At 51.7% G+C, this 24,177-nt stretch overlaps 1 protein-coding gene across 2 annotated transcripts; it reads left to right on the top strand.

The window, feature by feature from the left end:
- Positions 1-699: 699 nt before the first annotated feature.
- MASP1 (MBL associated serine protease 1) lies at positions 700-23,480 on the top strand. Of its 2 annotated transcripts, XM_053951765.1 has the most exons (11): positions 700-920; positions 2,809-3,034; positions 9,717-9,894; positions 10,156-10,287; positions 10,762-10,958; positions 11,225-11,372; positions 11,870-11,988; positions 12,867-12,945; positions 17,226-17,363; positions 18,361-18,435; positions 20,910-23,480. In XM_053951765.1, the coding sequence occupies exons 1-11, from the start codon at positions 700-702 to the stop codon at positions 21,803-21,805; spliced, it is 2,409 nt and encodes an 802-aa protein (XP_053807740.1). In that variant the 3' UTR covers positions 21,806-23,480. The 2 variants fall into 2 exon arrangements, with proteins under 2 accessions (XP_053807740.1, XP_053807741.1); XM_053951766.1 differs by lacking the exons at positions 17,226-17,363; positions 18,361-18,435; positions 20,910-23,480 and adding an exon at positions 14,561-15,071 and having other exon boundaries at positions 843-920.
- The last annotated feature ends 697 nt before the right edge of the window (positions 23,481-24,177 follow it).

The raw sequence follows: 24,177 nt of genomic DNA, 5'->3' as shown, positions 1-24,177 counted from the left end.
TTTGGGTTGGTTTGTGCCTGGCACAGGGAGGGGAAATCAATCTCCCGTGGCTTAGCGGGGAGTGTTCATGTTTTTACCTGTTTCCTGAAGAGGAGGCAGTCAGGCTCAAAACGCTGAAACTTTAGTGTTTAAAGTTTTTGCTCATGAGCAGAGTCCACTTCTAAAGCTGCTTTTTTGCCTTGGGACAAAATACTGAATCTGGCAATTCCTCCGTTCTACAGGAGGATGCAAATTAGGGCTTGATTTTATTCATACTGTCACAGCTCCAAAGTTTCTTGGAAGCCAGATACCCATCCCAAACGCTGCTCGGCACTAAGCAGAGATGCTGAAAGCAATTCCCGAGCGCCGATCCCAGCGGCAGCACCACCACTAAAGCTATTTATCCCCGCACAGGTTTGTTTTTTTTTTTTTTTTTTTTTTCACACATTCTTGCCTTCTGTTTTTGCTGGAGCCTCAGACCCTATTGAGAGGCAAATTTTAGCCATCTGGCAAAGCAAGCTGTGAGGGGGGAGAAAAAAAGAGAGAGAGCAAACACAATGTGCCTGGGCACACACACATACACACAAAACTCTGGAGATTAGGGAAGACAAAAACTCCGCTGAATGCTGGAGCGCAGGGCAGCCCCGCGGCGGAGAGGAGGGAGAGGCGGGCGGGGAGGAGGGCTCGGATGCGGGCAGGTCTGCCTGCCTGCCTGCCTGGATGTGGGGAACGGCTGCAGGCACGGGAAGGCGTGACCTGCATGGAAAATGCCAGACAGCTCCAGACGCACACACACATAGGCGCACACAAGCTCGCAAATCTCCGGACAGAGATAAGGCGGCCAGCGGAGCGTTGGGAAAGAAGCAAAGCCGTCCCCCGCAAGCGAGCCATCGATCCTCCGCACCAAATCCGCCGGGAAACTCGCCCAGCAGCAAAATGAGGTGAGTAGCTCCGCCACGGGCTGAGCCCGGGCTCCCGCACTCCGCGGTCTCAGGGCACGGCCGGGCAGGGGGGGCCGTCCTGCTGCGGAAGGTTTCTCGATGATGACCGCGGCTCCAGCTCCCCTGTCCCTGCGGTGCTCACGCCCCGGCTTCGTGCCGCAGCTTGCACGCCGGCAAAGCCAAAGGCACATCCTGGCACGGGCACCGCTGCGCCACGGCCGAGGGGCAGAGGGACAAGCGAGGCAGGACCTGCTGCGCGGGCTTCAGGTTTCTGTGCACACCACGGTCATTTATCACTTTCACATGAGGTTAAGACTTTCCTGTCACGAGGAAGAAGTTTGATGGTGTTTTGCCTCCCCTGATTCAGAGAAATCAGAGCCGCACAAGAAAAGAGCCTGTTGAAATGGAGGAGGTGATGCCCATTTACACCAGCTCATCATCCAGCCCCATGCATGTACTCTTGACCAGAGGAGTAACAGTTTTTCTCTTCACACATTTTTGTGGTTTCAGAACATCTGTCAGAAAAAGGCATGTTTAACCTCACTCTGCTTGAAAGAAAAATCAATCTGAATTTCTCAGCTCCCATTTACTTTTATTTGTGATGAAGAGCTGAGAAAAGTGATGGCACTACACAGATGAACCCCAGAAATTTACTGCCCTGGTTTTGAAAGAACACAGACAGGTTAAAAATAATCCACTAATGCATCTTCTTTCCTCACCAGACTACCTAAATCAAGCCCTGATTTTGAAACCAGGTGTACATGTGAGTAGTTCCAATGTCTGTTGTACACACCTACAAGCCTTTGCCAGGCCTTACTGCCTATTTTAGAAATTTTAATCTCTAATGGCTCTTACTTCCTGCATGTTTCTTTTCCTTTGTATGCTCCACTATGTGTAAAGAGCCTGAGGTCTGCTCCTCTTTCTGGGTCCTATGCAATAGCACAAGCTTTTGTGTTCACACCTCCAGCATGGGTGGTGTTCTCTCCTTGTGCAGAGGAATACTCAGTTCATGCTCCCTTTCATGTCAAATGAAGCTCGAGGCTGGTGTGAAGTCAGCTGGACCACCACAGATTTACCTGTTCTCTCTGCCCTCCTTTGGATAAATAAATTAGTAACAAGTTGGGACAAACTCTTCAGACTGAGATTTTTTTAAAAGAGGGGTTTGATGACAAAACATCTTTATGAATCTCAGCCTCTGCATGATGAGAAGAGAAGAGAAGAGAAGAGAAGAGAAGAGAAGAGAAGAGAAGAGAAGAGAAGAGAAGAGAAGAGAAGAGAAGAGAAGAGAAGAGAAGAGAAGAGAAGAGAAGAGAAGTAACATGCAGGGTTGCAAAGCTGAGGCCTGGTTCCATCTTTGCCCAGCTGCAAAGATGTACACTGTTTACTGAGAGCTAATGCTCCCAATTTGGCAGGTTGAGGCTCAGCAGTAACAGTGATAATAACAATAATGATATTTAGCAGTTATTGCCATGATGCTTTCACTAAATTGATTTAGAAATCATCATTATTTTATTAAGCATGCTTATGTTTATTCTTCCATTAAATGAAGATTTGCCCACCAGAGCTCCATTAGTTAACAGATACGTTGCCAATGGCTGCTGCTCCCAGAAGCATGGGAAACATCAAGCTCCTGATGGCACTTCAGGCTGGCTGGGAGCTGTGGAGGTGCCTTTGCATCACTTGTGGCACCTGTGGCACCCATCTTTCAAAGGGGCTTTCCCCTCATGGGAGCCACATGCAGATCACACCTCCACCTCCCAGGGGTTGCTCGTGGTACCAATGGTGCTGCATCTCCTCTTGCACAGTCCACTTGGGAAAAGAGATGAGCCTTCCTACAGGTATTGTCACTGCCAGAGTTTCATTTCACCTCCTCACATGTGTGTTCCAGGTATCCCCTGGCCTGGCCCTTCTGTGCCTTGCTGCTCTGCATGGCAGATGCCGTGGAGCTGACAGACATGTTTGGGGAGATCCAGTCTCCCAACTTCCCTGACTCCTATCCCAGTGACTCGGAAATGACGTGGAACATCTCTGTGCCTGATGGATTTAAAATCAAGCTGTACTTCATGCATTTTGACTTGGAGTCATCCTACCTCTGTGAATACGACTACGTGAAGGTGAGCTGTGACATCTCAGGGCAGATGGTGGGATAGACAGCAGAGCTCCTTGGCCAGCTGAGAAAGGGTAGTGCTGGAAAAGCTGGGAACAAGACAGTTTTCTCCATTTTATTGGGCTCGGGAGTTGTCAGTCCAATGGACCACAGGGAGAGCACAGGTAAGCTGGCAGCATCCACTGGACCAACAGTGAGTGGGACACCAGAGTCAGAGCTTACCCAGAGACAAACACATTTCTGAAAGTATTTGGGCACCCAAATTCTTTACTGCACCCAAATTCTTTACTGCACCCAAAGGGATTTTCACACCTATGGGCTGATAAAACACTTGTGGTTAAACACCAGTTTGTGCCACTCTGATGCCAGCAAGCAGAACCCCTGAGCTGGGCACACTTTGTCAGGCCATGGCTGTGGGTGCCTCTTGCAGCCAGCCTGGATCCTTGGCCACGCCTTGCAGGCTCTTGGGACACCCTGTCCAGCCCCACGGGAAGCAAAAGGGAAATGTTAGACCTGAGCTTGAAGCTGCTATGGAGGTTTCCAGGGAACTGTCATGGCCAAAACCTCCAAATATTTCAGTCTGTTTCTCTGCTGAGTTATGGTAACCCACCCAAAACTGTGGTGGCCACACACTGTGCCCCAGAGCAGCCTTGCCTTTACACCACAGGTTTCTCCTAGCAGGACACGGGTGTCTCTCCATATCTTTGAAAATGTTCGTGTGGTGTTTCTGGCTGATCAGCAGTAGCAAGCGGGTGCTTTCTAGGTTGCCTGGCTGAACATACCCTATATCATCACCCAGGATAAGCTCCACCCTGCTCCTTCACACAGAGGCAGGTGGAGCTTTCTCCCAGGTCTGGAACCACAGAACTTGGCCCTGGTGCTTGTTGCCAGATAATTGAAATTATTGTTTTATTCTTGCCCTAAGAAAACAAAGCAAACATTTGTGTGTTTTTATCTCTAGGATCTGTTGCTCCCTGCTTTAATTTCCCCATTGTGCTGGCACTCACTCAGCTCTCATTGAGGTTTGATTAGCTCTTTCTGCTTCTCCTGGATCTTCTCCAAACACAAGGGCCCAGGGACATATATAGAGATATATTGTTTTAAAACCCCAGTAAGCTCAAGGAACAGATTTCTTGGAGACTTTCCCCATTCCAAGCTTTACCCCTCCTCCTGCCCTTCACCCCCTGCTCTTTTTTCCTTTTTCATAAGGCTCCCTGTTATTTGGCCATGGTGCCAACTTGGCACCACAGCTCTCCTTGCCGTGGATTTCCATAAGAAGGAGGTATTTTTCACAGGGATTTAGATCTCAGCTGTATAAATTTGCTCGGGGCTGTAACTCCACTTGTGGAGCCTCCACCACAGAATTACATTTGGAAAGTGATGAAAATGGATGGATTACAGGAGATCCAGAGGTTACTCTGCTGGGTAAGGCTGCAGTCTTGATGCTACTAAACCACTGGCTTGGAAAACATTAAGGAGAGCAGTGAATGACTCCATGGCTGTTTTCCTCCTTGGGTTTGTGTGTCCAGCTCTGTCTCCACCAATGCAAGCTGTAAAAACAGCATCAGTCAGCCCCCTCTTTGACAGAAGCCACATGCATGGCTATAGAATATAACTATAGAACTAGCACATACAGGTGCTTCTCTGTAATATTCTGCTGGTGACAGTGAGGAAGGTCAGAAACACAGGCAGAGCTCTGTGTTCCATGGTGCTCAATGGATTCCTCATCGATGAACTTGTACCATTGCTTTCTGAGCTCATGGGTAACTTTAATCTCTGCAGCAGCACATGCCAGAGAGTTGGACAGGTTAAATATATGATTATGTGCCTCTGTGTGTGTGAAGAAACACCTTCTTGTTTGTTCAGGGTCTTCATCATCTTGACTGCCATAAGAAGCAGGTTAAAAAGGGGCTGAGCAGGTGGGTACTCAATTCAGGGCAGGCAAAATGCCCCTGTGCCCTGGCCTTTGCTTCCCTCACTCCCTGGCTGCCCACACACCCAAGCTCTTAAGCGGTGTAGAAGCTCATCCCAAGTGGCAAGCTCAGGGTGATCTGAGCTGTAAACCCACAAAGACCTCTGCCTTCGGGGTGGTCTGCAGAAGGGAACAGTTTCCAGAGCTCTGAAACAATGGCTAATTAAAACAATAGCTGTTTATTTGTATATATGCACATGCACGCGTGCCTGTGTGTATATATATAAAAAGAACGTGGCTCCTAAAGAAATGCTCGCAGCATGGGAGGCTCGTTTGTGCAAATGGGGATGGCAGAGAAGGGGAGTTGCACTTCAGTAAGGAAGTGAGCCAGGAGGAATGGGAGGAACAGCCATCCCCAAAATACCCACCTGGAGAAGCCCCCCATGCAGGTAGAAAACCAAACTGGAGAACCAAACTCTGGGCCTCAGCACACTGGGTACAGCCTCTCCTCAGGTTTTGGGTGGCTGCTGTCAGCCACCTGCCAGGTGCATGTGGACAGGGATGGAGCAGCCACCCTCCCTGGGCTGCCCTCTTCCTGCTCCTTCCCTTTGCTGTGCTGCTCATAAGGCTCTGCCCAGCTCATCACCATCCACAGGGAACCACTTTGGGGGTTCCTCATTTGCAGAGGGTTTCACCATGGTTTGCAAGTCTGTAGCACTGGCCCAGGGCACCCAAAAAGCCACAGCCCTGACTAGAAAATCAGGTTAAATGACTTGAGCAGTGTCACTGAGGAGCACAATGACAGGGAGATGGGCAACGAGATCCTGGCTTCCAAGGGACCATCGTGAGTAAATCCCCAAGCTTATTATACAGATCTGAGCCTGGGGGCCTGTCTGTGAGGTTTTGCACATTGCTCAATCAAGCCCTGGAATGAAATCAGCCCCCAAGAGCTTGGCAGCCAGCTCCTTGATTGGAATGAAGATGGGGGGACACCCGTCAATGATTGATGGGACACTGGTGGCACATGCAGGACCAGGGAACAGGCTTGGTTTTTCATTCAGGGCAGTGCATGCCCAGGCTGGGGCTGCAGGAAGGGTGCACAGGACCCATGTACACCTTTCTCTATTCAAACAAGTGAGAAAAAGCACAAATCAAGGTTTGGCATGAACTGGGGGTTCAGGAGGAGAGCATCCTCTTTTGGTCTTGTCAGCCAGCCCCAGCCAGAGGGTCATTCATTCTCTGGGAGTGTGGGGTCCCAAAAGGAGCACTTTGAGCCCCAGGAGGCAGCTGGGAGTAGGGAGAGCCCAGGGCTTTGCTGCTTGTCTTTCCTATCCTGATAGGAAAGTGCCAACAGACACCTCTCTGCAGAGGCCATTCCCCTGTGCCACTGGGGACAGTGCAGGGGGAGGAGGAAGACAAGGCATGGGAGCAAGTGATCAGCTCTTGCAGGACCCCAGCATCTTGCCTGGGTCTCTTTTCATTCCCAGCCCCTCCAGGGAACAAGCCTTGCCCAGAAATAGGGCACATGGGTGCAGCTGCCATGCAGGAGGGGACAGTCTCTGGATCCAAGCCAAATCCACAGCACAGGAAACCAGCTATCCTCCTTTGTCACCCATAGGGGTTGCCACCTATGTTCCCCTGGAAATTCAGGGCAATTTCATGTTTGCATATGAAAGGACCCTTGATGTATCTTCGGGAGAAGATCTCCAGGAGACTTAGATGGAGGCTTTTGCAGGGGCAGGTCCCTGCTTCATTCCCAGCAGTCAGTAGCAGCATCATTCTGGAAAAAAAGCCCCGTTGCTCTGGGTGTTGCCTTCTTGCCACACTCTGCGGGGCCGCTCGGCGGGGGCTGCTTCATGCCCTGCCCTGGCTCTGAGCGTCTCCTCCCCATGTCATGTTCCCAGTGTCTTCAGCCCAGCACTGCGATTTCTCTGCCTAATGAGCCATTTATATATATTACAAGTGGTATGTTTGGCCTTCATCAGTCCAATTAGTGCATTCCTGGAGGGCTGGAGAGGGGGGGCTGGTGGCGGCTGTGTTTCCGTATTGCCGACTGCCTGCTCCTCTCTAGCAGCAGACACCAAACTGCTGGGCCAAATTCCCCTCGGTGTTTCTGGCATTTCATTAAGCCCCTGGCTGCAGGAGGCACCTCCAGAGCATCAGTGCTCCCAGGCATCGCCAACAGCCCCTGCCCTGGGACAGCATTTTTTTCCTGCCAGCCAGGGCATCCCAGCTCCTTCACCCAAGGGGGGAATCAGTGTGGGGAAGAGAGAGGCCCCACAGCTTGGGACACCCATTAGCCACAGCACCAGCCAAAACGCAGAGGGATAGAGCCACAGCCAGAGAGGGACACCAATCTGCCTCCATCCAGAAGGGCAGAAGTCTTAATGAGGGACTGAGGATGCAAGAAGAAACAGGGAAGACAGCAGGAGGCATTGGCAAGGGTAGATTTAAAGCACAAGGGTGTCGCTATATTTTATTTTTCAAAGGAAGATTCTTTCAGCGTATTTTTATAGGGAATTTCTCTGTGGCAATTGATATTTCCCTCAGGGACACATCTTCTCTAGTGAAAACGTCGACATCGTGACCCGAGAGGGAGAAACTCCAAACAAACAACCAGGATTTAATTACCAGCCTGCTAGCTGGATGTAAATGATCTACAAAAAAGTATACAGTCCCCAGCAGAAGCAGCAAAAATTAACCAGGGATGATGACCTCTCTGTTTAGTTTACTGCTGAAGGGCTGCCTCTGCTCCCTGTGGCTCGGGGCATGGGACCCGTCTCAGATAAGGGGCTGTGGATACCTCCAGTGAGGAGAGCACAGCTCTCCCGGGGCCCATCCTGCTGCTCCAGGGATGCTGGGGGCAGTGTTGGGGCTGGCCCCATGGCTGGAGCATCCTAAAGCCGAGACACAGGACACTGGGAAGAGTTTCCAGCACTTCATGGGTGCTGCGCTGCAGGTCCTGCACTCTGGGGTTGAAGGCAAGGAATGGGAGCTCATTCTTGAGTCCTGGCAGAGGTGACAGCCACCAGCCCCACACAGAGCAGCTGGTTGGAAATTCCTCCTTCCCACAGATTTCCATAAGAAAAAGCATTTTCTGTGAAAGAGGCTGTGTCCCACGTGCTGGCACAGCCTCGTCTGCGCGTCAGGGCTGAAGTGCCTTTTTCCTTCACTTCTGGTGATGGCACTCCTGGTTTTCAGTCTGAAACACTATTTCATTTCAAAACAATCTTTCAGATTTAAAAGCAATTCTAAAGCACCACAGTATATTTCAAAGGGATTGAAACCAGATGGAGCCCAAATTACTTGTTTTCTTTTTTTGCCCCAGAATGCTGTTACAAAAAAAAAAAAAAAAAAAAAAGAAAAAAAATTTCAATTGGGTTTTTGTCCCCAAAGCAGGGTGCGTGTTTTTTCTCGAAATTCCCAAAATTTATCATCGGAAAGTGTCTCTCTTTTCTGGCCAGCTCCAGCTTGTATGAGAGGATGGAAAATATCTGGAGGCAATGTCAAGGCACGCTGAGTTGCCATTTCCATGTTGGCTTTCCCTGGTGTGAACGAGTTTCCGCCTGTTTGTTCAGCTCTGGGAAATTTCCCTTTCAGCCCCAGACCCTCCCCAGCAGGCACATCCTGAGGGTCTCTAGGTGACTGGGATGGAGTCAGAGAAGGGTCTCTTCTTGCTGAGGCCAAGCAAGCCAGGGACAGCATTCCAACACCTCCAGGACCCCATGGGCCCCTGAGCAGATGACTGTTTTCACCAGGCATATGCTGGGGGGCTGTGGACTTCATCACAGCCTCAATAGCGGTGGCTTGGCTCGAGCAGTGGAGGCTGCCTGGTGGTGTTCATCACATTCCTCTGCCGAGCCTTATTCATACTCAAATCCCCTGGGGAAAGCAGGCAGGGTGCTGGGAACTGCCTGGGAGAGATCATGGTTGAGATGGGATGGGGTTGGGGATGGGATGTGTAGGAGAAGGAGATGGATCAATGCTGGAGAAAATGGCAAGGAAAAAGGAAAGGAGAGGATTTCCAGGGAAAACTGAAGGGTTTTCTGCAGGGATTACAGTGCTTTAAGGCACAGCTAAGGCTGTGTTTTAAAGGGATGCACATAGAGACTACCAAATGTGCTGATATGACACAGGGCACCCTGGCTCATCACTCCCCTTCCTCAACCCTCTGGGAGCATGGTCAGAGTCCCAGCAGTGCCTGGAACTACAGCTCTGGAGCCAGACAGAGAGCCTGGGTGGGAGGGACAGTACCAAGCTTGTCCAAAGCAGCCCAAGGGACAGAAACTACAGCTGCTGCTTTGAGCTGATGCAAAACCAATAGGCAGGGACTCCTCTAGGCCCCTCACATGGATCAGTGTTTGAGCCATGGGAAGAGGTGAGGGGAAGCATCTCAGGTACCACCAGCTCTGAGTGGGAATGACACAGCCCAGGGCTGATTTTTACATCCCTTCTTCTGCACTGCCACCCCATGATCTATCCCACCTCCCAAATGTGCTCCCACCCTGCCTCCTCCCCTTACACCCCCCAGCTCCTCCCTACACCCTGGATGCCACCTGCTCTTGGCATCTGCCTCACAGGCCTCTCCAGGCAGAACAGGCAGACCTGAGTCCTTGTGCCTCATGGAGACACTGGTGAGTCCTGGAAGCGGACAGCCTGGGCAAGCACAGGCAGAGGTGTGAGCTCCTGGATAGAGAGGATGATTCCAATCCCAGCCTGACCTCCCCAGAGAACGCACAGCAGGCTCTCCAGGCTCACTCCTTCTTTCTGCTAACAGATTGAAACTGAGGACCAGGAGCTGGCAACCTTCTGTGGCAGGGAGACAACGGACACAGAGCAGGCTCCAGGACAGCAAGTGATCCTGTCCCCAGGGCCCTACATGGGGCTCACCTTCAGGTCTGACTTCTCCAACGAGGAACGCTTCACTGGCTTTGATGCCCATTACACCGCTGTGGGTAAGCAGCATTTGAGCCTGCAGGGCCAGCATGATAGGATAGGGAACCAGATTTGCAGGGACCACATCTCAGGTCAGCCTTGGGTTCCCTGACAAGAGAAGAACTCATGTGCAGCCCTTGGGCCATGTGGGACTCACTGGGTGCTCATGTGACCCACAACATGGGATAACAGATTTCTCAGTGTTGTGACAAATGTCCCCACAAAGAGTGACGTGTGGAGAGCTTCAGGGTGACCTCCCTTCCTTGGTAACTCCATTCTAGATGTGGATGAGTGCCAGGAGAAGAGTGATGAGGAGCTGGCTTGTGACCACTACTGCCACAACTACATCGGCGGGTACTACTGCTCCTGCAGGTTTGGCTACATCCTCCACTCCGACAACAGGACCTGCAAAGGTACCACAGGCACAGCCCAGACACAGGGATGGGCACACAGAGGGTCCCTGAGTAGTCATCACACCTTCCAAGCACCAGCAAAACAGCCCTCTTTTTGCTGGCAGGAGAGATGAGGTGCTTCTCCCCCTACAAACCAGTAGTCTGGGACTCCTTCTCCCATGGGCTGTACTCCTTAGCTAAGTTCTACGAATCTCCTCAAGTCAGAAAAATGAAAAGCTTTAGTCCTTGCTCTGAATCTGCATCATGTAGATTAGCTGGGACTAGCTCTCAGCCCAGGGCTTCTGTGCCATGGGCATATTTGGAAATTGGCTGTTGAGATTCTCCTTGTAAGGTCACATATTTGGGATCCATGTACCCATATTTGGAATCCATGGATCCACCCAACAGACCCCACTCCACTGGGAGGATTCCTGAGTATGGTCAGGGCTGGGGCATGACTGTCAGGGCCCTGATGGAGCCACGATTGTGTTTCAGTGGAGTGCAGTGACAACCTCTACACCCAGAGGAGCGGGGTGATCACCAGTGCCGACTTCCCCAGCCCCTACCCCAAGAGCTCGGACTGCCTGTACCGGATCGAGCTGGAGGAGGGTTTCTTCATCACCCTGAATTTTGAGGACAGCTTTGATGTGGAAGACCACCCCGAGGTGACCTGTCCATATGACCACATCAAGGTGAGCTGGGCTCTGCACGCTCCTCCTCTTGTACTCGCCTTTTGTGTCCCCAGTCTAAACAGGGATGTCAGAATCAGCAGGAGCCTTGTGCTCCACTGACCCCATGTCTCTCACCACATCTTCTTGTGACCCATCTAGCCAACAGTAACCCTCTTTCTGTTCACATCCCCTCAACACATGGTGCTTAAGCCCCACTCCAGCCCCATGCATTGGCCTCAGGGATCAAAGAGCCCCCTCAAATCACTCACTCATCTTTGCCTCGGCAGATCAAAGCAGGCCAAAAGGAATTTGGACCTTTTTGTGGAGAAAAGTCCCCAGGACGCATTGAAACCCAAACCAACAGCGTGCAGATCCGCTTCCACAGTGACAACTCCGGGGAGAACAGGGGCTGGAAGTTGTCATACACAGCAATTGGTAACTCCTGCTGCTTTCCTCTGTTTGCTGGGCTTGGGAATGGAAAGGGCTTTATAAAGCCTGCAGGTTGACACCACGAATTTGGTAGTCCATGATCCTGTCTCCAGAAAGGATCTGTTCCAAAAATCACAACAGGAGAGGCAAAAAATAACACAGAGCCCTCCCTCCAAAGGATTCTTTTTTTCCTCTACAACAACTGGGCTCTGAAACAAGACCATATTGCAGAGCAGAGCAGTTCTGGGCAGGATAATTGCACAAGCTACTGTTATTAGCTCCCAGATTTGTAATGCTCAAAGACAGAGAATTACAGACTGAAGGAAAGTCATGGAGCCTCCACGCCTTCTAAAAGAGCCTGGCTGAGCCATGCCAGTGTAGACTAAGGGTAAAACCAGGGCAGAGATGCTCAAATTCTGCTACTTGGGCTGGGTAGAAGAGCTGGGACTTTACATCTGCTCCATTTATTCCTCTGTTTAGCCTCATTTGCTTTCTATTCAAAGGAAACCCGTGCCCACTGGTGCAACCACCAATCAATGGGAAAATTGAGCCTTCTCAAGCCAAGTACACCTTCAAAGACCAGGTTGTCATCAGCTGCAACACTGGATACAAAGTGCTGAAGGTATGGATTGACAACATGGAGCTGGGAATATGGGTAGGAAGAAGAGGATACTTCCTCTCAAAGCCATTGCATCTCTGGGAGAGCGAACACAATCACACATCATCCTCATCCCCTTCCCAGGGGCAAGGAAAACACCTCCTCTGAGAGCAAACACCTTTCCTTTCCAAAGATGCAGAGGGAAAGAGGAGATAGCACTTCCCTCAGCCACCCTCTCAGCATCGCTCCGGAGTCAGCAACCTCATAGAATGTCAGGCCTGGCACCCCTGCCAGAGAAAAAGTCAGCAAAAACTCTGAGGCAGCTGCCAGGGCTCTGCCTGCCCCCTACCTCAGTGGGCACTGTCTCAGCAGCCCTGCAGAGGCCAGCCTCCACTGACTGGGAGGTCCTCAGGGACTTGGGGAGGACTTTAGTGAGTCAAGGGGGACAAGACTTTGGCAGTCTCTCTCTGGGAAACAGCTGAGAACCACAGAGCATGGCTGACTCATGGGGTGGCTGTCTTCCCTCCAAGGCAGTAGCCCACTTTGACTTCCAACGTGGACTTGGGTGTTTCTCTGATCTCCTCCCAGTCCCATCCTTCATACAGAGCTGCCTCCTTACCCATCTTAACATTTACAACAGGAATAAGTGACTCCACTTCTTTGGCTTTCAGCGTGCCACTGAGTTGCTGGCAGCAAGAAAACTCCTCAAGTTTTTCATTATGATTTTATTGCAATTTTTAAGTAAAAGAGTCCTCTTCCAGGGGATGCTAGCTATAACCTGACAAAATCACCAAGAAATTCCCTTTTTATTGAAAGATTTCTTTCTTTTCTTGAACATTGATAGGCGGTTTTTTTGTTGTTTTTTTGTTTGTTTTTTTTTTTTATTGGTACCTTCTGCACAGGATAATGTGGAAAGTGACTCCTTCCAGATCGAGTGTCTGAAGGATGGCACATGGAGTAACAAGATCCCTATCTGCAAAAGTAAGGACACCCTTCCCTACCCTGCCAATGTCCTTCTCCTGCTCAAATAATTTCATGCTAACGGGAGCTGCCCTGCCAGAGTGGAGTTCCTTACTCAGAGACACAAACCCAGCCAGAGAGGCTACATAACCCTGCAAAGCTCTTTTGGCTTGTTCTTGGATAACATAACAGGGCTCAGGCCAAATGCCACAAGCAGGAGATTGGTGCTTTTATTTAGATTACTCGTATAACTTGATTTGTGAGCCACTTTGCTGTCTCCTTGTCAAAGAAAGAGCAAACCTGGCTCTTGAGAACTGTCTCTGTCAGGTAAGCCTGGGACAACGTGGGATAATCTAGTTCCTGCTCTAAATTTCCTTCCAAATGGAGGCTATTAAAATGCAGGGCATTAGAGAGGTCCCAGGTACTAGCCTAAACTGAGCACTGCTCAGGTAAGGGAGAGGGGAGAGAAAAATGTCAAAATATTTACAAACCTTAAAATGGGAGAAAATGAGAGAAGAAAAGAAATGCCATTTGAAAGGACAGGTGATAATTTGAATAATCTTCTTTCATCTAGCCCAGCTCTTCTCTCAGCTCAGGTGTGGGAGATGTACCTGATCACACCTTTTGCCTTTCCCCCAAACCTCTCAGAGCTCAGGGAGGCTCTCACTGCTGCTCAGTGCTGTAAGGCTTGCCCAGAGAGGAGAAAAGCAGCAAACGTGGTCAGAGATTGTCCCAGGTCCTTCCAGGAGAGGCAGCGGGGGGGATGCTTTCTAGGGGTGTTGGGATCCAGGTTCTTTTCATCTGGGCAGACTCTTTTTCTTTTAATAATTGCACATCTTACCTTGAAAGAAAGAGTATTTCTGGAGTTCTAATTAATGTTTTCTCAAGCCAAATGGAAACTGGGAGGTTCTCAGACTTGCTAAATAGATTAATAACTGAAAGGGCTCCTTAAAAGCTGTGGGGTCAGTGATGCCTCTGCCCTACTGAGGAACTCCCCACTCCTACACTCTCACTACCACAGATTCCTATTGATTTTGTCCAGCTTGAACAGTGATCAGAGAAAATTTTGCATTGTCTAAAAATTAGAAAAAAACTAGGTAAATATTTTTAACACCAAAAATTATTATTTTTTTGAGAAAATTTAAATTATTACCTGCATTATTCCAGCTGGGCTGGAAGTAATCCCTTCTTGTGTAATATGACTCATGACACTAAATTTCTAAGACCTCTTTGGAAAGCCAAGAAGCCCCTTAATGGGCAATTTAGGCCTCCAGACTGCAAAGATTCCCACCTCCCTGGGATGGCTGTGCGAGGCAGGGCACAAACAATGCAGAAAATAGAAAACTTCTCAGCAAAGTGGATAAAATCCAGCTCCATAGCCTGGAGAGGCTGAACAGAAACCTGTGACAGCTTCTCCCAGCCACCACCCCCAGGTTGCCCTGGCTGAGCAGAGTGAGGGGTCCCCAGCAGGGCCGTGGCTCCGCTGGCATCCACAGCACCCTGGCACAGCTCACTGGGAGCTCATTAACGATTTCTGGTGGTTTGGGGGCTGGGTTTCCTGCATGTCTCTCTCTGCTCATCTACTAATTGGGCTTTCTCTCTCTGCTCTCCTCCTTCCCCTCTGCTTTCGGTGCAGCTGCAGATAGAGCCGACAACCAGACAGAGGGAAGAGCCGGCTCGGAGCAAGTGGCCGCGTGAGGCTGGCGCCGGCCGTGCCGCCCCGACGGGCAGCCTGCCTCGATGCCCCTCTGATCTGTCCAGTACCCAGGGCAGGTTCTCTTTCCACTGGCCTGGCTACCAAATCCATCTCTGTGGCTTGTCTAACCGGCATGGCACTCTTAACCCCCACGCCTGGTGCTTTCTTAACTCCGTCTCGAGAAGGGTGAAGGAAATTGGCGTCGAGCCCCCCTTTCCCACTGACACACTGCCCCAGGGGAAGGGGGCCCACCTGGCCCCAGCACCGCCACCTGGGCACCACGGGCTGCTGCCAGCTCCCAGCATTTCTGCATCCTTCCCTCTCCCCTCAGACTCCTGGGCTGCCCTGGCTCCCCCTCCAAGGCAGCCGTGCAAGGACTGTGGCACAGCCGCCCGGTTGGTCGGTTGGTGGGTTGGATTCAGTCTCCCACTGTCCTTCCTCACTGGCCCAGCATCACAAATAAGAAACACTCCTTCCTCTCCTCTCTCCAAGAGTCCTGGTGCCTTTCAGACCCTCCGGACAAGGAGGCCTGGAGGATGGGTTGGCATCCCCAGCCCTTTCCTGCAGGCACCAAGCCCTGGCACCGACACAGGGGGATGAATGTTCCTCCGCTTCCCCTTTGCTCCCCACGGCTGGCCTGGCAGAGGTGAGGGCAGACTGGCCTCAGGCTGACTGCAGCTAAAGGAGGTCAGAGCCTGGTATCTGGCTCCATTCACATCCCCAGGAACCATGGGCACGCACCCTGTGCTCCCCGGGGCATTGGAGGCTCCACTAGGAGGATGCTGGGATGTGGACCAGAGGCTGGGAGAGGAGGAGGAGGAGGAGGAGGAGGTGTGTGTTGGGGATGTCAGTCCACTTCTGGTCCTCCAAAGACAGAGATGCTATATGGTCCCTTTCCTGAGGGAAAACTCTAGAAAGGCTCATAGAATGAATGCCCTCCCCTCTCCCTTTCAGCAGGACCTGGGACACTGGTGCAGCAACACCTCTCTGCAAGAGCCCATTCTCCAGGGATCAGGCCTGCCCCGGTCTGAGGGACACACAGGGATGAGATGGGCTGTGCAGGCCAGTGAATGCTGCCTTGCAGCCATAAACAATCCCAGAGTAGAGATGGTCAGGATGGTCCCCTGACATTCATTCCCTCTTTCCTGCAAGGAAACAGGTACCCAGAGTCTCCACCCAGCCTGCCTGCACCTACACACTCATACCATCACCTGCTGCCTCTACAGACAGTGGAGGGGACCCTGGTAAATGGTGAGCTGCAGTATTTTGCCATAAATCAGGCTTTTTTCACCCAAGGAATTAGGCAATCCTGAGCAGTGGTACATATTCCTGGTTCCAACTACCGTGTCTAGGTAATTCTTTGTTAGCCTGGATCAGTTAGGACTGCTCTCCTTGTTCCCTTCACATCCTGGAACACATGGGAACCAACAGACCTCACATCATCCCTGATCCACAGGACCTGCTTATTGCAAAGTCACTGATTCCCTCCTCAACCCCTCATCCTAAACATAGCAGAACGCAGCTCCACAGCACTGCATTTCTTGGCAGGATCAAACCCAGGATGGGGTAGGGGAAGGCTGCACAGCATCACCTGAATGTGCTGTGAACTGCCCACGTGGTAGGGAGGCTCAGCTCCAAGGAGGTGACTCCTGTGTTGTAGTGGATTTGGTAGATGAACCCTCCCACAGCCTATAGTCCTCTCTGGAGTGTTTGGCACAAACCTAATAATGGGGACAAGCCATGGGGAGAGGCTGGGCAGAGCACTCTGAGGGATCATGGGGAGAAAGGGAACCGTGAACAGGCCATGGGGAAGGGCAATGGCACCCCAAAATTCTTCTCCCTCCATCACACCCTGAGTCGACACCAGGGACTGGTAAAGCAGAGCCAACCCTGCTGATGTCTTGGGGGATGGAGCAGGTTTGGTCTCACCCACATGTGCTGGCCCCAGCCCTGCCTGCACTCTCACTCTCAATGTCCTTCATCTCCTGCTGTCGTAGGACAGCCAGGACCAAGAGTTGTTCCACCTGATCTGTAAATGTTCACAGCACTGTTTGGTGAGCAAGACCAGAGCAGGAAGGACAGGGCTGTGCTCTCAGCAAATCCTTGTGCATAGAGGAGCACCCCTGATGCACAGCTGGTGAGTCACTGCCTGCCTCTCCCTGCACACTTCTTCAATGCAAAGACACACTCTGGGACCATCTCACAACAGACCTCACCTGCCAGGACAGGCTTCTTCCCCTCTCACTGGTGCAGCAGAGAGATCTTGATCCCTCATGGAGGGGCTCCCAGGCCTGAGGTCTCCACCAGAGAGTGGTGTTGGTCACACAGCCTGTGGGTGGGACACGCTGCTGGTGTTCCATGGTGCCACTCATGTGCTCTGTCTGTGCAGGGTGGCCGTGGGAGGGTTTCACAGAGCCAGGCTGCCCTGCCAGGACAGAGCCTCCTGCAGTGCCATAGAGAAAATGGACACAGCATCACAGAGGCCCTTGGTCTGCCCCACAAGACCACCATCCCATGCCAAAGCCCAGCACTACCTGCCTGCTGGCTGGCTGAACACCCCAAGATGCAGCACAGGGTTCAACCCCCCTTCTGTGTTGGCTTTCAGTTGCTGACTGCAAAGCGCCGCCGGAGCTGGAGCACGGCTTTGTCACCTTCTCCACCAGGAACAACCTGACCACCTACCAAGCAGCCATCCAGTACCACTGCCAGCACCCCTACTACCACATGGCCCCCAACAGCACCGGTGAGCAGTGGGGCCAGGCCACGTCCCCACGGCACAGTGAGGGTGGGCACACGGGATGCAAGTGGGGGAGCCTGGGATGGCAGCTCGAGGGTGTTCTGCAAACAGCAGGCTGTGGATGTAGCCTACACACACCAAACCCTGTGTCTGCCCTGTGACTGTCAGATGGGACAAATCCTGCTCCACAATGAGGTAGGATGGAGTTGGCCCTGCCAGCTGCTTTGCCTGAGTGTTTCACAGCCTAGGCAGAGCAGTGTGGGTGTTTGTTTTGCATTCTGCCTTCTTACCCTGCCATCTGCTCCCTGCAGACTACAAAATTTTCTGTGTCTCTGTGAAAGTTGCTGCTGTAGGAGAGAGCACCAGGTCCAGCAGCCTCTGGAAGGGCTCTGCAAAGCTTCTCATCCCAGCACCCAAATGTTCAGCACGGACAAAGCTGAACAGATAGCAGTGGGATCATATCTGACTGAGTTTTTCTTGCCATCCCCCTTGGTCCACAACCACAGAAAAACCACAAGGTGGTTTATCAAGCACCACAGTTCTCTGTACCCTTCAGACCCAGTTCTGGACAGTAGAGAGGGTGCATACACAGCCCAGCCTTCTCCCTTCTCCTCCCTCAGCAACCAAAGCCAAAAGAATTCCTCACATTCTTGTCTTCCTGCTTTTATCTCCCTGCATATGGTCCCAGCATCACATATGTATTAGCAGAATGGGCATTGGCAGCATTTTTATATGGAGGCAGTTGCCAGCAGAGGCTGAGGCTATAGCACAGCCCTCCAGACAGCTCAAGGCAATGAAACTGAGGATGGAGACATGTTCCCTGCATGGGGGCAGGGCAACCCATGACCCCGGGAATGGAGCACAGAGAGCATTAAAAGGGAGGTCACTTCCTGCTCTTAAAAAGGGTTCAAAGGGCCCTGACAGCTGGGCAAGATCTCCTCACTGGAAAGGACAATCCCTCATGCCAGGATCAGAGCCCAGCTAACACTTTGCTCTCTTGCAGCCACCTACACGTGCGATGCATTGGGGCAGTGGAGGAGTGAGGAGCTGGGGACCAAGCTGCCATCCTGCCGACCAGGTACTGCGCTGGGGTGGCTTCACCACAGCAGGGGTGTGGAGCAGGGGCACGCAGGGAGGGGATGCTGCCGTGCAGGAGCCCTGCTCCTGGTGACAGTGCCAGCTATACCCAAGTACCACAATGCGTGGCCAGGAGGGTGGTGGGGAGAGAGGCTTCCGGCTATCCCAGCAGGCCCAGAGGGTCAGGTTGTGGTGGCACCGGGGCCACAGCCATCCCAGCTGTCAGGAGTCCCCAAGCTCCCCACTCCAGCACACAAGAAAACCAGCTGCCCACTGGCCACGCTCAGCCCCCAGCATGCCTGGAGATGGTTTTAGCCCAGAGCAGAGCATTACCTGGCTGTCAGCTCCTGTTGGCAGTGTGTACACATCCAGTAGCAATTATCACCTCTTCAAGCCTTCCAGAAAAAAACAGACTGCTTTACAGGGAAGGAAAAGTCCCAAGTCTTTGAGCAGTGGCAGAAATGTTTGCAGCCAGCAAGTTTCCAGGCCAGGCACCTGCTTGGGATTAAACAAAAGTCTCTGGGAGTTTCCAGCCATAGCCAAGCATGGGGCCAGGCTGGCTGGCACGTCAGGGGCCTGGAGGCAGCTTGGGTGTGGATTTGACGTACTGCAGGATGTCAGACAGGGCAGGGATGGCTTTCCAGAGAGGTGCAGGGATCCGGCTGCCATGCAGCAGCTGCAGCTGCAACCACCCTGGGGTTCAGACACTGGCCCAACCCCATGGAGGGTATCTGCTCTCCAGCCATGCTGAGACACTGCAAGGCTAGAGGAAGAACTCCTAAGATTCCCTGCATCCCACAAAACTCTAAGACCAGGACTGTGGCTGCTCTTGTTGTGGCAGCTGCTCTCTGCATCTCTGCTTGATGTTTCAGCCTGAACTAATTTGAGCTGGGAGCATACGGGGACAGCTTTGGGGCCGTAGCTGCTTTCATGGGCCATTTCCAGGCCTTGTGATTAGTGACAGGAGTCAAAGAGACTTCAGGAAAATGGAAAATCCCAGAGAGAGGGTGACACTCTCCTGAGATCAGCATCTGCAGGCAGCAGCTGGCCAGCTGCTCTTCAGATCTTCCCCTGTGTCTCATGCACCTCCCCATCAATAGGAACCTCTCTTCCAGGAACCTCTGCTCCATGCCTGCCTCTGCCATTAGTGGGAGCATTTGCAGCCTGGTCAGCATTTTTGATATGTAATTTAATAGAATAAATATTTGGCTGGATGCACTTCATCTAAAAGCATCTCCCTGGGACATCCATGAGCTTCAGTGCAGCAGAGCAGCTGGGCTGGGACTCAGGAATTCTTTTCCTGAGCATGTTTTTTATTTCTTTCAGCACTGGGAAAGACAGGGGTGTGGAGCACATGCAGACACACATTTACCATGTTCCCTCCCTGCTAGAGTTACATTTTTCCTAGAGACAGACCCCAGCCTCAACAAATCCACAGTAGCAGCTTCCAGTGCTCCTGCCCTGGTTCCAAGACTGATTCTCACCCTGACCCCACCACCCTGAAGGGTCAGAGCCTCTGTGAGGCTTTGCATCCTCCCCTCACAGCACAGGTGGCATTGAGGCAGAGTCCAAGCACTTTTCATGGAGAATCTGGGGTTTTTTTTGTAGACTGAGAGGGATGAGACCAGCACCTGAGTTGCTGTGATTCGTGACTCTTTCAGATATAGGACAAGCCCATATAGGCTTCCACAACCTCCCAGTGACAGTAGCATTCCCAAGCCACCTGAGAGTCCCGCTCCACAGTGCTGCCACAGGCAGGAATCAGCCCCACCAAAAGCCATATCCCAAGGCTTAGATTCCTTAGGGACAGGATTGTCCCTCCCCACCCTGTCCAACCTCTCAGAGCCACCTTCAGCATCCTGATTCCCTCATCTTCCTAACACTGTGACTAGATAAAGCTCCTGGAAGCAAAGCAGGCACCACGTCAGGGTTATTCAGGCATTAATTCTGGGTCTGTTGAAGAGCTGAGCAGAGAGCTTCTGGTTTGGCTGCCAGAATTGTGGCTGATGAGACGCAGGAGTAAAGCCCATGGTGCTAGGCAACATCCCATGGCCGAGCCTTCTCCAGCCACAGCAGCTCCAGGAGGGCAAATGCCATGGCTGTGAGAACACAAACCTCGTGACAGGTCTCAGAGTGAGGGGTGAGACTGGGCTGATGTCAAGCTCCAGTCCTCCCACCATCATTCCCCTGTGTCTCTTGGCACACTGAGCAGGAGCCAGGCAAGTGCCTTAAAGGTCTGGGAAGGGCTGGGTGAGCTCACAGGTCACAGTGAGTCTGTAAGATTACTCATTTGGCCTTTCTGCTTATGAAGTGGTGTGCATCTAGCCAAATCACTCCAAAAATTGAAAATGGAAAGAAAAACAAAACCAAACAGGACAAAAGAGTTTGCTTTGAAGATAACCAGGCACATGACCCTTTTCATTGGTTCCCTAGATAAATAAGCTGGAAGTAACTGTCCTGTCCTTCTGTCCCCAGTGTGTGGCCGGCCAGCTCGTCCTCTGCCTGGCATCATCAAGCGCATCATCGGCGGGCGGAACGCAGAGCCCGGCTTCTTCCCCTGGCAGGCCCTGATTGTGGTGGAGGACATGTCCCGGGTGCCCAATGACAAATGGTTTGGCAGCGGGGCCCTGCTCTCAGAGTCCTGGGTGCTGACGGCTGCCCATGTGCTCCGGTCCCAGCGGCGGGACAAGACCGTCATCCCCGTCTCCAAGGAGCACGTCACCATCTATCTGGCCCTTCATGATGTGAGGAACAAGATGGAAGCAGTCAACAGGACAGTGGAGAGGATCATCCTCCATGAGGAGTTTGACATCCAGAACTACAACCATGACATCGCACTGGTCAAGCTGAAGGAGAAGGTGACCATGGGGAAGTATGTGATGCCTGTCTGCCTGCCCCAGTTTGAGCACGAGTTGGAGGGGCCTCACCCCAACACACTGGGGCTGGTGGCTGGCTGGGGGATCTCCAACCCCAATATCACGGTGGATGAGATCATCAGCTCAGGCATGAGGACCCTGTCTGACATCCTGCAGTACGTCAAACTGCCCGTGGTGCTGCACGCCGAGTGCAAGACCAGCTACGAGTCGCGCTCAGGCAACTACAGCGTGACCGAGAACATGTTCTGCGCCGGCTACTACGAGGGGGGGAAGGACACTTGTCTGGGAGACAGCGGGGGAGCCTTCGTCATCCAGGACCCAGGAACGCGGAGGTGGGTGGCCCAAGGGCTGGTCTCATGGGGTGGCCCGGAGGAGTGCGGCAGCAAGCAGGTGTACGGTGTGTACACCAAGGTCTCAAACTACGTGGACTGGGTGGAGCAGAAAACGGGCTCCTCAGAGAGATGGACATTTCTGGACCCAGAGCTGGAGAGATGAGTGACTAAGCAGCCTGCTGCCACCGCGGCTCCCTTTCTTCTTGTTATTGTTTAATGTGCTCCAGACTCCGGTCTTTCGCAAGCAATAGCCACGATACTCCACGCATGCCAAGCCCTTGCCAGGTCATTTGTTTCGCTTGGTCCCGCGTCCCTTCGCTCGCATTCTTAGGAAATGCTTGCTAGGGAGCTGGAAGGAGGGGGTGAAGGACAAGATCTCAGCTGGTGTCCTCTGCATGTGCTGCCCATCTGCAAACCTCACCCACACTCCAGGGAACTTCCCTCCAAGCCAGGAAAAAGGCGCAGCAATTGAGGCGGCATTTCCCTGACACCAAAGCTTTGTGCTGTGTACAGGGAATTATCCCCACCCCCAGGACTCTCTGGCCAGAGCTCTCCATCAGAAGATGCAACTACAGAGCTTCAGAGCCTAGGGATGGTGCAGGTAACCCATGTGGGCAGGTAAACCATGTGGGCAGGCCTGCACTTCACAGGTTCCCCACATTAGTGAAGCCCTTTTCTGTGCAAGGAGTAGTGAGAGAGTCCTGGGAGTTTGCCTTTATTTTTATATGCAAATAAACATCCCTTCCTGGTAGCATCTCGGGTGATACCCACCTGACCCCAAAGATGTGAGGATGCATCCACATTCAGCCCTAAACTTCAGCCATGGCTGCCAAGACATCACCAGCCCAAAAAGGATACCTATATCCCACCATGTGGGATGAGTGACCCACAGAGAACACGAGGACACAGAGCAGGATTTGAACTCAGCATCACCCCGACCTCCAGCCACAAAAATTTCTCCAATCTTCTATCACCTGAAGCACTCTCCAGTTAGAGATTAGCTCTGTGGTTTCCAGCCACAGCAGACCACCCAAGGAAAATTTTCCATTACAAGACAGCTTCACATCAGCTGTATCTAAGCAATACTTATTTTAAGCAGAATCATTTCATATAAAACACCCTTTCTTGGCTTTCATCTCTTTCTCAGGGGCCTGGTTAGTCCTGCATGACAGTTTATTCATTCTTGCAAGAACCTAGTCCCTTTTCACTGCTTTTGAGGCCACTGATTTAGCTGATTTACAGGTTACCAGTAGTGTTCAGTGTTTGTTCATGGCTCTTGTGGCCTATTGCAGGTGTCCAAGTCCTTCTAGACTGCCTCAAACCCACCTAACATCAGAAATATTCATATATCCCCAGATTCCCTCCATGGCCCATGCAGACAAGTCCCAACAAGGAACAAGGTCAGGTGAGCTGTCCTTCCTTCAGCAGGACCTTCTCCTTCATTTGCCAGCATAGCTGTAAGCAACATGCAAAAACTGCCTGCTGTGCTCTCTGCATGCCTGTAGCCTCCTTCAGGCCTCTCTTTCTCCTCCTCCTCCTCCTTTGGTTTTTCCATGAACAGAAGAATCCAACAGTGGATGAGCCACTCTGACATTTTGCTATCATCCAAAAAGGCATCTGTAGGACTTGTAGAGGAGCAGAAGGCCTAAGGAAGGTTGAACTTGCAGATACACTATGAACTGTACTCTTGGCTATGTCATGTAACTGCAAGGTATTTTTTAATATATATATATTTCTTTTTTTATATATATTACATTCTGTAAAATACCTGATGTCAGGTAAGGATGGCTCTCATAGTCTTCCTCATGAGAACAAAATAAAACTTTTGTATGTACTGAGCTTCTGCCCTGTGGCTTTTATTCCAAGAGGAACGTGGTTAAGGCTGGTTGCTGATGTCTGCCATGCACGCCTGCACTCCCAGGAGAATCTTCACACCATCACTCACTCTGACGGCTGCTCAGCCTTGGCCTGTGCAGCTTCTTGGGCTGAGACAGACCCTGAGCAGCCCCTGAATACAAATCACAAAAAAGGGCGACAGAGGAGATGCTGCCTTCAATTATTTATAGCCTTAGCCCATCAATGATGATGAGGGTAGTGGCAGGAGCAGAGGGCAGCAACCTATTTTGCTGAGAATAGCAATTAAGTCTGAGTTCAATTGACATGAGGAAAAAATATGAGGTATGTGACTTTTGCTTTAAAAGGTGTGAAAAACCAGCCCATTCCCACTAGTTGTTGGATTGAAAGAGCATGTCCTCACAGCAGAGGACCTGCAGTGAGCTCAGATGTGAGCTGAGGCAGGGACAAAACTCTGCCGGACATCTCTGCGTCAGAGACTGTGAGAATCTCCACTCTGGAGAGAGCTTAAAATAATGGGGGCTGTTTCCTCCCATGTTCCTGGATCCAGGGCTGGGAGCTGGGTTATTGATCCCTATTTTCATATGGCACAGAACTGAACAACAGCACCAGGCTCCTCTGCGTTGATGACAGGGAGGAGGGCGGTGGGTCTGGCTGGCTCACAGGTCTGCTAACACTTCC

Source organism: Vidua chalybeata, chromosome 10, assembly GCF_026979565.1.
Source record: "Vidua chalybeata isolate OUT-0048 chromosome 10, bVidCha1 merged haplotype, whole genome shotgun sequence".
NCBI lineage: Eukaryota > Metazoa > Chordata > Aves > Passeriformes > Viduidae > Vidua > Vidua chalybeata.
This window is presented reverse-complemented; position numbering and strand designations above follow the sequence as displayed.

What these genes read in the sequence shown, in the direction of transcription:
- MASP1 (XM_053951765.1), top strand. Translation starts at nt 700, where the DNA reads ATGTGGGGAACGGCTGCAGGCACGGGAAGGCGTGACCTGCATGGAAAA. An exon ending in TCGCCCAGCAGCAAAATGAG is followed by an intron (nt 921 to 2,808) that starts GTGAGTAGCTCC and finishes TGTGTGTTCCAG; the next exon opens with GTATCCCCTGGCCTGGCCCT. An exon ending in GCTGCCATCCTGCCGACCAG is followed by an intron (nt 18,436 to 20,909) that starts GTACTGCGCTGG and finishes TTCTGTCCCCAG; the next exon opens with TGTGTGGCCGGCCAGCTCGT.